The sequence below is a fragment of the Phoxinus phoxinus genome, assembly GCF_949152265.1.
Source record: "Phoxinus phoxinus genome assembly, chromosome: 22".
Taxonomy (NCBI): Eukaryota; Metazoa; Chordata; class Actinopteri; order Cypriniformes; family Leuciscidae; genus Phoxinus; species Phoxinus phoxinus.
Genome location: NC_136897.1, coordinates 19,372,024 through 19,388,760, shown reverse-complemented (window position 1 = coordinate 19,388,760; position 16,737 = coordinate 19,372,024). Strand labels below are relative to the sequence as shown.

Below are 16,737 nucleotides of genomic sequence, written 5' to 3'. Positions count from 1 at the left end.
GTATGACAGTACTGTTCAAAATGTTTGGGGTCAGTAAAAAATATTTTTAAGAATTTGAAAGAAAGTAAAGACATTTATAATGTTACACTAGATTCCTATTTCAAATAAATGCTGTTCCTTCGAACTTTTAATTCATCAGAGAGTCCCCCCCCCCCCCCCCCCCAAAAAAAAAAACACTGTTTCCACAAAAATATTACACAGCACAGCTGTTTTTAACATTGATAATTATAAGACATTTTTCTTGAGCTGCAAATCAGCATATTAGAATGATTTCTGAAGGATCTTGTGACACTGAAGACTGGAGTAATGATGCTGAAAATACAGCTTTGCCATCACAGGAATAAATTACATTTTAAAATATATAAAACGGCTATTTTAAAATGTAATAATATTTCACAAAATAACTTTTTTAACTTTATTTTGGTCAAAGAAATGCAGCCTCGGTGCGCATAAAAGACTATCAAAAATATTTAAAACATCTTACAGACCCCAAACTTTTGAACGGTAGTGTATTTCTGTTCTCTGACGTAAAATATATGAAATATTTAATTACTAGGGATGGGAATCATAAAGAATTGTATTGAATTGCACTTATTTTGATTCTGAATCTACTGGATGGTTCCAGTTCCTTTTGGTCCCTTTTTTCCAACAAATATACTAAACAAAAACATTTTAGTTACATTTCAATGCCTTTTATTAATAATTAAAGTGCAATTTATGATGTCAAAGCTCTGCTCTGAATGTGTCTTTAACTACACATTGCTTTATAATCAACTAGTCAATAACTCCACTGATTTAAGTGCCACAGTAACAGTTTATGGTTCTTCTAGATTTGGACATGACAAAAGTAATGACTTCAGTTCAAGAATCAAATCGATTTATTCAGTGAGCGAGCCATTAGACTGATTAAAACCAATAACTCATGGGTCCAGAACTCATTTGTGAGTCCTTTTAATGATTTAATAAAATGAACTGGCTTATACGAGTCATTTGTTAATGAACTGGACTATGCTGGTCCAAAGATATGGACATTCAAGAACCATTTACAATAAAAAAGTATTGGTGGCGTTTGCTTTTTGTTTGTTTGTTTTTTAATGGGAAAATGGATTGGTTCCCAACCCTGATAATTACACATTTAAATCAACCTAACATTTAAAAATGCAGAATGTGAAATATATAATAAATGGAGCTGTTGACTCATTGAGCATGCTGTACACATCTCGTGTTTAACTTCTCCATTCTTCTCTCTCCCTCGTCCTCCCGCAGGGGTCCATCATTAGCAGCCCCCACATACGGCGCAGAGCCACTTCCAGCCGCGACTGCCCCTCCCGCCAGCAGTCCATCCCCAACTCCTCCTCTCTCCTAGGCTCTATATTCGGCACAAAGCGGGGCAAGTCGCCCTCTCTGGCTACCCAGTCCTCCCACCCCTCCCACCCGACACTCATCTCTCACACCCCGCACCCTACCAACCTGCACCACACGGCCCGCGATGTCACCGTCACTGAGACCCAAGCCCAGATGCACCCCCACCACGCTCAGTTTTGCCACATGCAGAACCCCCCTCCGTACCACCACCACCATCACTACCACCCCCCAGCGCACATTCAACACCCGCCCCACCAGTACCACCCCCCGCCCGGCCCCTCTTCCTCTCACAGCCACTCGCACGGCCCCCACGGCCACGGGACGCACCGAGACCTGTCGCACCCCACCCACTCCCAGCATGCACCTCACCACCACAGCCAGCCTCCGGCTCCTCCTCCGGCGGCCAGCAGCACCAAGCCCAAACACAGCGGCATCAGCACTGTGGTTTGAGCGAACTCTTTCCTCTCGGGAATGGGACCGTTTTTGGCGAGCTGACCGTTGGGTCTCTGTTTAGATTGTAACGTGCGACGGATTGTTGCTGCCTACCGGGACATGAACAAAAAGGGCACCTTGACTCACGTTTAACTCATCCAGCGCCCGTTTCCTCTGGGAAAGGGAGCCACAATGTGTAGCACCGGCCTTCTGGGGCGGCTAGAACTCAAATCATCAGTTCTTACCAGTCATTGCTCAAGCTGTAGAGTCCCAGACAAAGCTGCTGCCGCTGCTTCTTTTAGGCTCCATTTTAGAGACTCTCAACCTTCTCGACTCTGGCGGTGAAGCAAAAGCATGCGCAAAAGACCGTGGCAACTGTTTTCTTGTACCTAATTACCTAAATGCATTAACAAATAGCCTGCTTATTAGTTTGCAGAAACTATGTTTTTGCTAGAACAACGGTTTGAGATAACAGCCTGTCGAAGTCAGTCAAAACGAGTGGTGTTCCAGTATTTAATGTAGCTGTAGACCACACATTTCTGTGATATAGTTAGGGGACTATAACGTGCCAATTATTAAAAAGCAGTGACTGAGTTAATCAGAAAAAAAAAAAGAAAAAAGATTTGCTTTGTGTATGTCGTACATATAGTATTTTGTAAAATAATAATAATAATAATATTAGCAGCTATTGTTATTATTGGTATAGAAGAAAAATGATCCGAAGCCTCAGATAAAATCTCAGTATTCTCTGTGTACTCACGACGTAGGAGTTACTAGTTTTCACTGATACTGAACTCAGTAGGTGGCCAATTGAACAACGTGGAAATCATTGGTTGCCTTGGAGCTGGAAGATTCTCCCGGAATCTCCGGCTCGTGTTCGCACCACCTCCTTTGGGATCTACGTAGCGCAAACCAATCACAGGGACTTTGGGAAGGGGGAGGGCGGAACAAGGGAGCTCACTGATGGATCCTCCACGGCCTCGACTCATCGGTCCCGGCCACTGCTGCAACATGCTTTTATTTTTTTAACTATTTTTTTAGAGATGAATAAAACAATATGAAACAAATGTACATTTGAAGATGTTTATGGCAAAGCCGGTGCAATGAAAAGGCTATTTTGACGTCTAACATTAGGGGTAGTGTTTGTGTCGGAGGAAAGCAGGCTGATCGAATTCTCTCCCCATATTTTAAAAGCTTAGTTTGTGCAGAGATGTTGATTTTTCTCAGCAGGCTGAGCGTGTGGAAATGAAGTAGATTTGATACATATTCTTCTGTCCTCCTGTGAGAATGCCTTTCACTTGCTCAGAAACACAGCTAATGTAATGTAATCTAATGTAATGTAAACTGCATATAATATGTAGCAGTGGGTCGGATGGATGTGTTCTCACTCGAAACGGATTTGGACATGTTTTTTCACACATATCCCCTTTCTCGGTTCAAATTTTCTGACTTGTTTTGTACTGTAAGTAGATAAATGGTGTCGGAGCTGTGATTCGATGTATTCGTTTTGCGTTTCGGCGCTCTTTTAACTCAAGCACAGAGCTTCTGAACAGCACTTGTCTTTGTAAATAATCACTTAATGTACAGAAACCGCGGCTGAAATGAGCTCGCTCTCTTATACGAGACCGGTGTCAGCAGTTACGACATTTGCTGTGCGTTGTTTCTCTTTTTTCGGTTTGTTTTTTTGAACTAATCATGTGCAATATATATGTTTCGGATTTGTAAATTCAGAATTTCAACCAGTTTGTTTGTTTTTGTTATATCATATTTCTAACATCATATACGTCTGACCCCATTATTGTTTCTCGCCCACACCGACAACTTGTTCTCCCTGGTCTCTGTTTTACCTGCAACCTACAGTCAGGAATGTCAGCTAAAGTACTCTTGCATGTATATTGTACAAAATATTCTCTAGATATTGCATATTTCCAGAGATATTATCAGTGTTACAGTTGACCGTTGTTAAATGAGTGATGATGATGATGATGATGATGATGATGATGATGAACATATTAAAATCTGTAGACTTCTCTTCATTCAAAACCTCTTTATCCTGTTTCGCACCAAAATAGTCAATTAGGAGACATCTGTGTATTGTTTATCTGGGCTTAAAAATTAAACACTGATCGTCAAATATTATTAATAAAGGAAAATATTAGCCGTAGCCTAATCGTAATGAAGTGCCGCAAGGGCACGTCCGTATAGTAATAGAAGCTTACGGATAATAGAGCATAAATCCGTGTCTATGTCATTATCAGACTTCATAACACCTGGCTGGTTCCCAAGATGCACCGAGGCCAGTGATTTGTACAGTACGACATTAATCAGACTAGGACAGTGCATCTCTGTGTACAAACACGATCACCCGAAGCCATTTCTGACTAAACAACCGACCATAAATTCAGAAAGCTGTCAAGAAAGAGTCTTTTTGTATGTTTTTTTTTTTTTTTTTTTTTTTTTTACCTTTGTGTTGAATGTTTTTTATGGATTTCAGTGCAGTGTACTTGTAAGTGTATTGTGGTGCTTCAGCTTTGTACTGTACAGTACCGGACGGTCAAGTCAAAACGTCACAAAGCTTTGCATGCAGCTGATGCCTAGCACCTCTGGTTGAAATGTGAGCTTATTTAAAAATGAAGAAATGTGCTTTCTTTTTATTATGTTCTTTCTCATCTTTTGTTTGTCCGATTGGTTGGTTTTATTGTTTTGTTTCTGTTTTTGTTTGTGATGTTGGCTTGCTGTTACATTTTATTCTGTGCCACTGCATCTCGGCATGTGTATCATTTGTTTACTCCCTAAAAAGATCATTACACTTCTGTTTGTTTGTTTTTTTTCTATATAAAAAAAAAAGCCTGTTGCTGTATATATCACAAACCAATGTGAGAAATTAGAAGAAATAGCATATCATATAGAAATCTATTATGGATGATAAAGGGAAAGTATAAGTGTTGGCGGTTTGTTTGAAGTGTACATAGTCTGTATTATACTTTTTTGTTTTTCGCTCAGCCACGGCGTTGACGGTGTAGTCCTTTTCCACCTTAAAGAGACTCATATTAACATGACACTGCTTCTGCTACCAAATGTACTTATTGAATTTGTCATAGGATCTTCTTTAATAAGCCGACTGTTACATGACTTTCATCGCCTTTCATGTGCGTCCACTCAAACATAATTTTCTTTTCTTTTCTACTACCAAATGAGGAGAGGAGAACTATGGTTTTAATATGCATTCTGTTTTTAAGTAGATGACGAGACCCTATTGATGTTTAACTATAACTGTGACCATGTTGAGAACATGAAATAAAACAATATACCATAAACCTGTATTGTTCTGCATTAAAGCGCACATTATGTTGATGTAAATCATTTTGAATGCATGTCCTTAGCATTTTCTGTGGATCTGTTGTAGTTCGATATGAAGCATTAGAAATGGCCTCTCTAAAGCCTTGATGAATTCAACATAAAAGTATGTTTGAGTCAGCAAGGTCATTGTGTAACTGGTTTCATGAAAGGTTTGGTGGTTCTCAGAATCCTTGCAACAGTCTTTGTCATTCTAACCTATTTTTAGTTTTCTCAGTACTCTTTATAAACGCTTTTATGAGCTTGAGTTTCTTAATATCCGTGTTTGTGAACGACAAACTCATGGTAAGTACTGGAATTGGAATATATAAAAAAATCTTCCGTTATAGGCTACGCAGCTGAATTAGACATATTAAGAACCAAGACATCATGCTTTGAAAATATATAAAAATCTTTTTTTAGATTCATAATTTTATTCAGCAAGGACACATTGATAAAGACAATTATGATATTACTATGGATTTATATTTAAAATAAATAATGTTCCTTTGATCTTTCTATACATCAAAGAATCCTGAAAAAAAGTGTATTATGGTTTCAACAAAAAAATATTACGTAGCACAACTGTTCTCAACATTGATCATAAATGTTTCTTTTACACCAAATCAGCATATTAGAAGGATTTCTGAAGGATCATGTGACACTGAAGTCTGGAGTAATGATGCTGAAAATTCAGCTTCGCCATCACAAGAATAAATTACGTTTTAAATCTATTAAAATAGAAAACAGTTATTTGAAACTGTAATAATATTTCACAATTTTACTGTTTTTACTGCATTTTTTTATCAAATAAATGCAGTCTTGGTGAGCATAAGAGGTTTCAAAAATGTATATATATATTTTATTTTAAACTAACCCCAGACTTTTGAATGGAAGCAGGCTATATTTGTAATAAAGATAAGGCTGAAAGCTTCAAGATTCATGTTTTCATGAGGAAACTGTACATGCTTTGTGAATTCAGAGTTGTGAATGTCTGGATAAACTGTTTCTTATGCATGTGTGACGCTGTGACCTACAGACAGGTGGTGAGAAAGGGAACTGTGCCCTTTTTGTCTGTCTGTCTGGCTAGCTGGCTGGCTGTAGGCTATAAATAGCACAGCTTTGAGGGTTAAATCCTCATTGTCAACACCACACTGGGTCGCTGCCCAGAGAAGGACTGGAATGAAAGAGAACCACTGAACAACTAATTACTGTTTGTTTGTTTTTTAAATAATATTTGAACGCATGAAATACACATACATCTGAGCAAAAATTGTGATGAATTCAGTGACTAGTGGGAATTCACGATCATTTTTCACTCAGCATTGAAATGAATAACAATATGTGTATTGCAGCTAAACACTGCCATCTGCAGGGCACAAAAAGAACTGCATCCTAATAGACTCGTGTCGTCATCATTGTGAGACGAAAATGGGTGAAAGGTGTTTCAGACAGTCGTAGGGTGATCAGGGTGAGTGTTCACGTTAAAGATGGGCCTGAACAAACTTACTCTTTTGACAAGTACGGTCAGGCTTGGGAGAAATGTGTTCGCTGGACGATTCGCGAAAACTGGAGATTGTCTGCATCGCTTTCAGTCGCGGCGCTCAGTTAGATCCAGTGCGAGGAGTTTGGCGTATGCTAAAGATCTGTTCCTGGGCAAAGTAAACAAGGTAACTTAATGTTTACATAACTGACTTACCTATTTAAATGTTGAGCACTTGAGCAGGGAGAAATATTATATACCATAAATATATTCATAATTATCATAATATTCACACACAAAAAATCTATCTTGGTTAAGTATTCTGGATAAGACTGTGATTTTACATAAAAGTAATGCGTACATCTTTCAGGCTGAAGTCTTTCCCTACCCAGAAATCAGCAATGAAGAATTAGAGGAGATGAACCAACTTGTTCAGCCTGTGGAGAAGTTTTTCAGTGAAGATGGTGGGTACAAAGCAAGCCTGTATTATTGTGCTTTTGTCTATTTATTGAGCTTTCTGTACATGTATTATGTTGTATTATATTATACTAACATACTTAAATCTTGTGTCAACTTGTTAATCAAGTCCACTTGTTTAAAATTAGATTTTTTTCCTATCTATAACAGCATGTGTCAAAACAAATAAAGTATAACAAGGTAACTTTAGTTAAAGCTGCAGTCCGTAACTTTTTTTGTGTTCAAAATTTACCAAATTTATGTAATAAACGAGTACATCGTGAAACCATTTTCCAAATCGTGTTTGTTTGGTCTTATCCTGAATCACTATGGTCCACCTATAGTAAGTGTATTGGGACTATTTTAGACTGGTTCGGGTCGGACCACTGCGGAGTAGCCCAGTACCTGTGTATCTCGTCATAGACATAAACAAAGAGAAGTAGCTCCAGCTACAATGTTCTTCCGCAAGACGCATCCAGTTTTGATTATTAACGCTAGAGCACCAAAAGTTACGGACTGCTGCTTTAATTAATAATTAACAGAAATACTGTTGTGCTTTAGTGTAAGCAAGTAAATCTTCCATTTGTACAATGGAAATTATATTTTGTATTTAACACGTTTTAATACCTGATCTCAACTTTTGAAGTTTCATGGATGTATTCAAATGACTGAGAAATGTCCTTTTTTCTGTACTTGTGCAAATATCACCTCTAGTTGATTCCAAGAAGATCGACCATGAGGCCGTAATTCCTCCTGAGACTTTAAAGGGGCTGAAGGAACTGGGGCTGTTTGGGATCCAGATACCTGAAGAATATGGTGAGACTGACCTCTGACCTCATACGAGAGACTGTTTCTAATATACCGTCAGAGAGATTCATCTGCTTGTTCGCATGTTTCCTCAAGGCGGTCTGGGCCTCTCAAACACCATGTATGCCAGGTTAGGAGAGATCACTTCTTTAGATGCGGCTATTGCGGTCACACTTGCAGCACATCAAGCCATTGGCCTGAAGGTAAGCGAACGACTTTCGGTGTTGCATTGTGGGTCCTATATTAACTACTATGTTGTTTGATATTTGAAAGACAATTTACATAACACAGCCGCTGCATTTTAGGGAATTTTGATTGCTGGAAATGAGGCTCAGAAAGCAAAATACCTTCCCAAACTAGCAACAGGAGAGCATGTTGCAGCTTTCTGCCTCACTGAACCTGGAAGGTACCGTATTTCCCCTAATATTTAGAACCGATCCTTTTTCAGATCTGCTATGATTATCATTTGAAATTAAATGTACTCTCGTGTGTTAGCGGCAGTGATGCTGCATCTATACAGACACGGGCCACGCTGACGGAAGATGGGAAGCACTTCTTGCTCAATGGCACAAAGGTGACCGCTTCAGTCAGATCATTCTGTCTAGCTGAGTGAAATCTCTTCACTGGCTGTATTTCGATTAAATCTTGTTGTTTGATTTCAAGTTTTGGATTTCCAATGGAGGATGGGCAGACATCATGACCGTGTTTGCCAGGACAGAAGTCGTTGACAAAGATGGTCAAAAGAAAGATAAGATCACAGCTTTCATTGTAGAGAGGGCGTTCGGTGGCATCACCAGTGGCAAACCTGAGGACAAACTGGGCATCAGAGGATCAAACAGTGAGTTTGAAAGATATATATATATATATATATATATATTAGGGCTAAATAGATTTAAATATATTAGGGCTGGGTATCGATACAGATGTTCCAATTCGATTTCGATTAGCAAGCTCTCTATTCTTTTCGATTTCGATTCTAAATTCGATTTTGATTCCCGATTCGACTCAATGAATATAGATTTAATACAAAAGAACATATATTTATAAAAAAGAACAGTGAACCTAAGTTTACAAGTGGTTAATTAATAAAAAATAAATTAAGAGCCACCTACCTGTATATTAAGCTCATTTTATTTTAGGTACACTTAGGTACATTAAAACAGAAGCCAACTCTATATTTCAAATGCATACAATTAATAGACAGGATTTTCGCATGCCTTGATCAAACAGGATCAGATTATTTTATGTTTAAGATAAAACCAACAAATCTCACCGCATTAGCTGTAACATAGAGGCTGCAAGCTTTTGAACAGTGTAGAAAAGCTAATAGGTTTTGGGTGATAGATAAAAAAAAATAGATTCGTGGCCTTAATAAGACCACATTTAAAAAAAAAAAATTATCAATTGAAAAATGGATTTTTTTGAAAAATTTGAGAGAAAACATTTGCCCAGCCCATATATATATATATATATATATATATATATATATATATATATATATATATATATATATATATATATATATTCAATTTTGGTAACACTTTACAGTAAGGTTCATTAGCTAATGTATTAACTAACATGAACTGACAATGAGCAATACATTTGTTACAGTATTTATTCATATTTGTTAATATTAGTTAATAAACATTCAGCTGTTCATTGTTTGTTCATGTTAGTTCACAGTGCATTAACTAATGTTAACTAATACATCCTTTCATTTTAATAATGCATTCGTAAATGTTGAAATTAATATCATCAACTGAGATTAAAGGCTGAAGAAGTATTGTTCATTTCTTAGTTCATGTTAACTAATGAACCTTAAGGTAAAGTGGTACCCAATATATTTATTGATGAAAATGAAGTTAAAAGTATGTTTGTGCCCTTTTTTGGCACGCACACTCATTGAATATTTGTACTTCCCACAGCTTGTGAGGTCTTATTTGAAGACACCAAGGTGCCAATCGAGAATGTAATTGGAGAAGTCGGTGGTGGTTTTAAGGTGATCCAAGCACACACAACCAGTGCATTTTAATCACACTATGATAACATGATGTTGCATTGACACGTGACGTGTGCGTCGTCTTTAGGTCGCTATGAACATCCTGAACAATGGGCGCTTCAGCATGGGCAGTGCAGGTGCAGGGATGATCAAGAAGCTGATTGGTGAGAACATGATCCATTGAAATTTCACAACACATCCTTTCAATTTAAATCTCTAAACTATACATCCTTTTCACGCCGTGTGATTCCAGAGTTGACATCAGAATATGCAGGCACGAGAAAACAATTCAACAGGAGCCTTTCTGAGTTTGGAATGATTCAGGTGCATTTTTAGTCACATTGAATTATTCTGTTGGTATTATTTGTTCACTTTATTAACATTTTATTTCACTTGGATACAGGATAAGTTTGCAACCATGGCTCTAAATGCGTTTGTGATGGAGAGCATGGCTTACCTCACTGCTGGAATGATGGACCGACCTGGAGTCCCAGACTGTTCTCTGGAGGCCGCTATGGTCAAGGTGAAGTAACTTGAAATCATAAACTGTTATAAATGAAAAAGCTCACACTGGACACACATCAAATGTGGATGTTTTCAGGTCTTTAGCTCTGAGGGCAGCTGGATCTGTGTGAGTGAAGCCCTGCAGGTTTTAGGAGGCCTGGGCTTCACCAAGAACTACCCTTACGAGCGCTACCTCAGGGACTGCCGCATCCTGCAGATATTTGAGGTACAGAAGTAATATGTGTGTTATACATGAAATGGCATGAAAGGGAAGCACAGCTGTATTTGTAAGCTTTGTGACAAGCTCAGAGATAAAATGAGCAAAATTACTTAATGTACATTACAGAGGTTTGGGGTCTGTACATTTGTTTTAATGTTTTTGAAATAAGTCTCTTATTCTCACCAAGACTACATTTATTTGATCAAATACTGTAAAAATAGTAATATTGTGAAATATTCCAATTTAAAATAAATGTTTTTATTTTAATACATTTTAAAATGTAATTTATTCTTGTGATGGCGAAGCTGAATTTACTCCTGTCTTCAGTGTCACATGATCCTTCAGATCCTTCCTTCATTCGAATATGCTGATTCGGTGCTCTAGAATTATTATATTTATTTTTTTTATGATTATTTGATGAATAAAATAAATAAATAAAAAAAACAGCATTTATTTAAAATGGACATTTTTTGTAACATTATAAATGCAATTACTGTCATTTGATTCATTTAACACACGCTTACTGACCCCAAACTTTTAAATGGAAGTGTACAATTTATTTAACATGAAATAGTGGCAAAAATAGACTAAAATCAATTATTTTGTTTCTTTAATACTTGAGGCTTGTTATTATTATGTTATAGTTATTATTTTATGTGATTTATTTGAAATTAGATTCATTTATTTGTGTTTTATTGTCTTATTAATTAGATTATTATTTTAAAATGAATGGCTGCTTTAATTTGTGTAGTAATAGTAAAAAAGAAAAGAAAAAACGTTTTTTGACCACCAGGGGGGGCATGTTGACAAACGTAAGTTTCCAGCACGAACGTGCAAAGACAATTAAATGAGAAATGCATTATATAATACTGTTTATTTTCTGTTTTTAGGGTACTAATGAGATTTTGAGGATGTACATTGCACTTACAGGGATGCAGTATGCTGGAAAAATACTAACAGGAAAAATAAAGTATGTAAGAAATATATACATTTAAAAACATTCTTCATGATTAATTCATATTTAAAGGCTCAGTTCACACAAAAATAATAATTCTGTCATAATTTACTCATACTCATGTCGTTTCAAACCTGTAAGACTTTCCTTCATCTTCAGAACACTATTGAAGATCTTTTCGATGAAATCTGAGCCAGCTCTGCACCTTCCATAGACAGCTCATAATGTACAGTTCATAAATCCATCGTAAAACTTATCCATATGAGTGTTTAGTCTAAATTTTCTGAAGAGACTCGATCGCTTTATAATATATAATGAACAGATTAATTTGAGTGTTTTATTCATATACAAACATTGATCAGTGAACATAAACAGAAGCTCAACCGAACCTGCTTGATGCGTGAGAATGAACCTTGCTGAATCTTAAACGTGCTGCATAACACGAGAATGAACCTCATTGGTTCTCTAGCGAGCATGATTGTGCTTCCATTAACCATAACTGATTTTTGCATTTGATCAATGTTTACATGTGAATAAAAGCCTAAATTAAATCTGTTCATCATATAATCGAGTCTCTTCAGAAAATGTTGGACTAAACCGCTCGATTCATATGGATTAGTTGTAGGATCTCTTTATAAACTTTTTGAAGTGTCAAAGTGGAAGTAGCGTAGCTGTCAATGGAGGGACAGAAAACTCCGATTTCATCAAAAAGATCTTCATTTGTGTTCTGAAGATGAACGAAAGTCTTACGGGTTTGGAACGATGTGAGGGTTAAGAGTAAGACAGCTGCATTCTTTAACATGTGCAATTGTCTTCTCACAGGGAGATGAAGAGGGGGAATGTGGGGGTGGTGTTTGAGATTCTGGGAAAGAAATTGAAGGACTCAGTGGGGACGGTGGACTTTGGACTGACCGGCAAAGACGGCCTTGTGCACCCCAGTCTGACGGTACAGAACCGATGCTGCTTGTGCTTGTGCTCTATTTGCCTGTAATCCGCAATAATCATGACACCAGTGGTCATAAAATGAATGTACGGACTACGTCATGGTAATAATAACAACATTGATGTCCTGTAAATGTCCGGACACCCTCACATCTCATCTCGTCTAGTTCTCCTTCCATTGACATGTCATCAGGCGCAATCCTTCCTTCTGATCTCTCCTTTAAAACCGTGTGGTCGAGTAATTGAGCCCAGCTTGTTTTCAGCAAAGTGATGATGTCATCATTCTCCCACAGGAGAGCGCCAAAATGTTTGAGCAGAACGCTGGATTCTTCGGCTCTACTGTGGAAAGCTTACTGTACCGATATGGAAAGGTAATAAATTAAAATAGTTTCATGCAAAACCTTACATTATTTTAAAACGTTGCAGCTGGTTTGATTTGAGATTAGTTAAATTATTATTACTTATTGTAAATAGTTTTTACAGATTTTTACTTCAGCGTTTACCATTTGTATTTATTTTGATCAGACACTGGATGATGGATATTGTCATGCCAAAGCAAAACTCTTTCTTTCTGTATAAAAACTGCTATATTTATAGTAAGCCAAGCCTCATAGTCACCGTTCCCATCAATCTCACATTTTCCCCACCATCAGTTTTTAATCGGAGTTTGTCCACATTCCTCAGATGCTGCCAGAAAATGAAAAATGACCATTCGTTTAACGTACAGCCATGTTATTTCTTTCGGTTGCTATCGTAACGCACAAGGTAATTAGCGTGGGCCGTTAGCGCTGCTGGGACCTGGTCTCTGGTCCCTTCTTTCCTGTTAGGCTGAGGTAATGTTCATGTGTGACACAGCTGGCCTCACTCTCTCTTTTCTGAATGAACGTCTGTGTGGCCGTGCTGTTGTCTTCAGACTGCAGTCGCAAGAGTGCAGCCTGGAAGTGCTTCAGATTTCCACGCGCTTTTTTTTCTGTTGGAGCGCACAACATTTCATCTTCATTCATTCTCATTTGCAGGAAATATTTAAAGGAATAAATCCCCCCGCCGCAGTGTTTTTGCCTACATGCTATGTGAAATACGAACTGTGTAAAGGCAGGCACAGGATGTGCTCGTCTCTTTATGGGTATTATCGTAAGGACGGCCTTGATTTGTCCTACTTTGAATGACCTAGATCAACTGAAACATCTTGAAATATGATATTCAGACAGGGTTTAATTCCAGATACAGATGTAGATGTTTATCATTAACATTTTATATGATACAGGTTGGCCGTTTGAAGTACACTTATTTTCAAAATTATTACAATGGTCAAGTCATTTTTGTAAATGCATATACGGTATATATTTCTCTACAAAGCTAATTCAAAGCATAAACTTTTGGATTAAAAAAGTTTTTTTAAATCACGAGAAACTAATTTAGTAAAGTTTGTCTGGTAGTGTACACTACCGTTCAAAAGTTTAGGGTCAGTAAAATGTTATTTATTTTTAAAGAAATTAATACTTTAATTGAGCAAGGATGCATTACATTTTGCAAATGAGTAAAGACATTTATAATGTTACAAAATCTATTTCAAATAAATGCTGTTCTTTTGAACTTTCTCCATCTAAGAATCCTTAAACTATCACGGTTTTTCCACAAAAATATTAAGCACAACTGTTTTCAACATTGATGATAATAAGAAATGTTTCTTGAGCAGCAAATCAGCATATTAGAATGATTTCTGAAGGATCATGTGACACTGAAGACTGGAGTACTGGCTACTGACAATTTGAAATCATAGTAATAAATTACATTTAAACAAAATCTTTTCTTTTTTTTTTGCATAGCATTTTAATTTTAAGACCTTTAACAACAACAACAAAAAAACTCTATCACAGATTAAACAATTGAAACTTGGTCTGTTTCAGACGATCGTTGAGGAGCAGCTTGTGCTGAAGAAAGTTGCAGATGTATTAATAAACCTCTACGCCATGACAGCCGTCCTGTCCCGCACCAGTCGCTCCATCAGCATCGGCCTGCGCAATCATGACCATGAGGTAACACACTCTTAAACCGTCCTCACTGAGGTCACAAGGTCAGCCAAAGTGAAGGACCTGTAAACTGATTTACAGTAGTGAGACTTGTCTGGAGACATCAACCTTTTTTATTCAGTGTTCAGTCAAAGCGTTTAAATGAAGGATGCGGTGGTGAACGAGTACAGATAAATGCTTCATTAACTGAAATGAGAGAGGACTTTGTTTGTGGATGTTGCAATGTGAAAAACCATGCATTTCTTCTCAGAAGTCCCGGGAGGCATTTCAATAAGCTAAATTGTAATTTATAGCAGCACAGCGGTTTTGATTTTGCATGAGAGAAACAATTGATGGAAACAATATAATTACTTTTTTGATTTAATGCTGATTGCTTGCAATTGGCTTTATCCAACTTTATAGGATGTTATACATGCTTTTAAACATACGCTGCTGTTCAAAAGTTTGGGATCGTTAAGATTTATGTTTTTGAAAGGAGTCTCTTATGCTCACCAAGGCTGCATTTATTTGATTAAAATCAAATACTGTAATATTGTGAAATATTATAGCAAATTAAAATAACTTTTTGAATACATTTTAAAATGTAATTTATTCCTGTGATGGCAAAGCTGAATTTACTGCGGCATTGTTCTGTTGATTCTCCTTTTGTTCAATTTATTTTAAGGTCACAGAGTTTTGCCAACAAAAAGTCATTATCAAGGAAATTTGCTTGCACATTAATTTTAAAATCGTTAATGTAAACGACCTTGTTAAATCTCTGCTGGCTTTCAGGTGCTGCTCACCAACACTTTCTGCAAGGATGCTCATTTCAAGAACAACTTCTTGTTGACTCAGCTTCAAAAAAGTGAGTAAAACGCACAGCTATAATTGATACCAGCCCGCCTCGTTTTATTGCATAGCAAGACAAAGCGCTTGCACATGTTGTAGAATTTCCTCCACAACCTTACAAACCATAAGTCAGTCACTAACACTTGCATGCGCTCTTCATGCTGTTCCAATTACCATCCACCTAATAACTCCAGTCAATGCGATGCATTAGATCAGAGCGTTCAGATTTAGTGAATGATTGGGGTGTGTGTTCTCTACAGATTCCCCGGAGAACAACGATGCCAACATAAAGAAGATCGCCCAGGAGGTCTTAGCCAAGAGGGCGTATGTCTGCTCGCATCCCCTGGACAGGACCTTCTGACATGGCTCTCGTGTCCCACAACCCTGTGTGTCAGTTTAACCCAAAAGAAGTGCAGTAAAGATTGAGCCTCACTTTATAATGTTTTAGTTCTTTTTATGTCGGTTTTCTATGACATGGTGCCACCTAAGTGCTTCTTAATATTGGTTGAAGGACATAAAATCAAAATCATGTTGAGATAATACCTTTAATGCACATGTAAGGTGATGTCTTTGTTGGTTCTCATCTCTATAATGTTTCTGCTGTGTTTGAAGTGGGCACTTTTCATTGGCGTCTGTGGGCCTTCAGCAGGTTTCTGGAAGGAGTGCATGCTTTGCTCTTCATCCGTGAACGGTAAAGCAATTCGCTTGTGCAGGATTGAATGTGGCCTCCAGTAATCTCTGTTAAAAAAATCTAATTGTTAATGTCAGAGCAATTTCGTTATGAGGTTAATATATAACATTTGTTGATTGTTTATTTGTATTTTTCTCGTTTATGCGCTCCAGAGTTTATATTAGTACTCTGGACGGTTCACGTTCCTTTCCAAGTTGTGGTATATTAATTTAAACCAGTACAAACAAAAGCACAAGGATTATTTCTAACCGGAAGTGGAATTTGCTGTACTGGGATGAGTATCTTGGAATTGCGTTTTTGTCCCAGCTCAGGCTGTGGTTCTGAAAGGGTCCCGGAGCAAATGGAACATTGGCCTCCTTCTCTGCTGAGCCGGTCGTTTCAGAAGGCTGCACCACAGAAATAACGGGAATGGGCTGAAGGAAAAACACAGGGATTAGATCTCGAATAGCAAGCTTAAACTGTTTTAAAGCATACTGAAGTATGTTGAGAGTTTGTCAAGAAAATATGTACACAGTAGCCATATTAACTTATCTAACAATAAAACTTGAAAAAATGATATTTGACTGTCATGCATATTTTTATTTTCTGCAGTAATGTCAATTTTTTGTACTTTTAAAACCATTCCTGGCCTTTTCAGAGAATATTTCATGGGCTTGTCCCTCAGTATGTCTTGTAGCTTATCCAGGCCT

The 16,737-nt window shown here is 37.4% G+C and overlaps 2 protein-coding genes across 18 annotated transcripts in view; both read left to right on the top strand.

Moving 5' to 3' along the window:
* The window catches only part of iqsec1b (IQ motif and Sec7 domain ArfGEF 1b), a 167,216-nt gene extending 162,111 nt beyond the window's left edge, over positions 1-5,105 (top strand). For 10 of the 17 annotated variants that reach the window (XM_079597278.1, XM_079597267.1, XM_079597281.1 and 7 more), the window contains one exon: positions 1,267-5,105. In XM_079597278.1, the coding sequence (XP_079453404.1) occupies positions 1,267-1,815 (549 nt within the window). In that variant the 3' untranslated portion in view covers positions 1,816-5,105. The remainder of the gene's footprint in view (positions 1-1,266) is intronic. The other 7 variants (XM_079597271.1, XM_079597284.1, XM_079597282.1 and 4 more) reach the window with 1 other exon arrangement.
* A 1,428-nt stretch (positions 5,106-6,533) lies between these two features.
* Positions 6,534-16,604, top strand: acad9 (acyl-CoA dehydrogenase family, member 9). The gene is made up of 18 exons (XM_079597014.1): positions 6,534-6,803; positions 6,987-7,080; positions 7,787-7,888; positions 7,976-8,082; positions 8,185-8,285; positions 8,375-8,453; positions 8,543-8,717; positions 9,805-9,878; positions 9,967-10,042; positions 10,132-10,202; positions 10,282-10,401; positions 10,480-10,608; positions 11,493-11,572; positions 12,380-12,503; positions 12,793-12,870; positions 14,407-14,535; positions 15,301-15,373; positions 15,618-16,604. Exons 1-18 carry the CDS (start codon positions 6,624-6,626, stop codon positions 15,716-15,718), a joined length of 1,893 nt encoding a protein of 630 aa, XP_079453140.1. The 5' UTR covers positions 6,534-6,623; the 3' UTR covers positions 15,719-16,604.
* Positions 16,605-16,737: the final 133 nt, after the last annotated feature.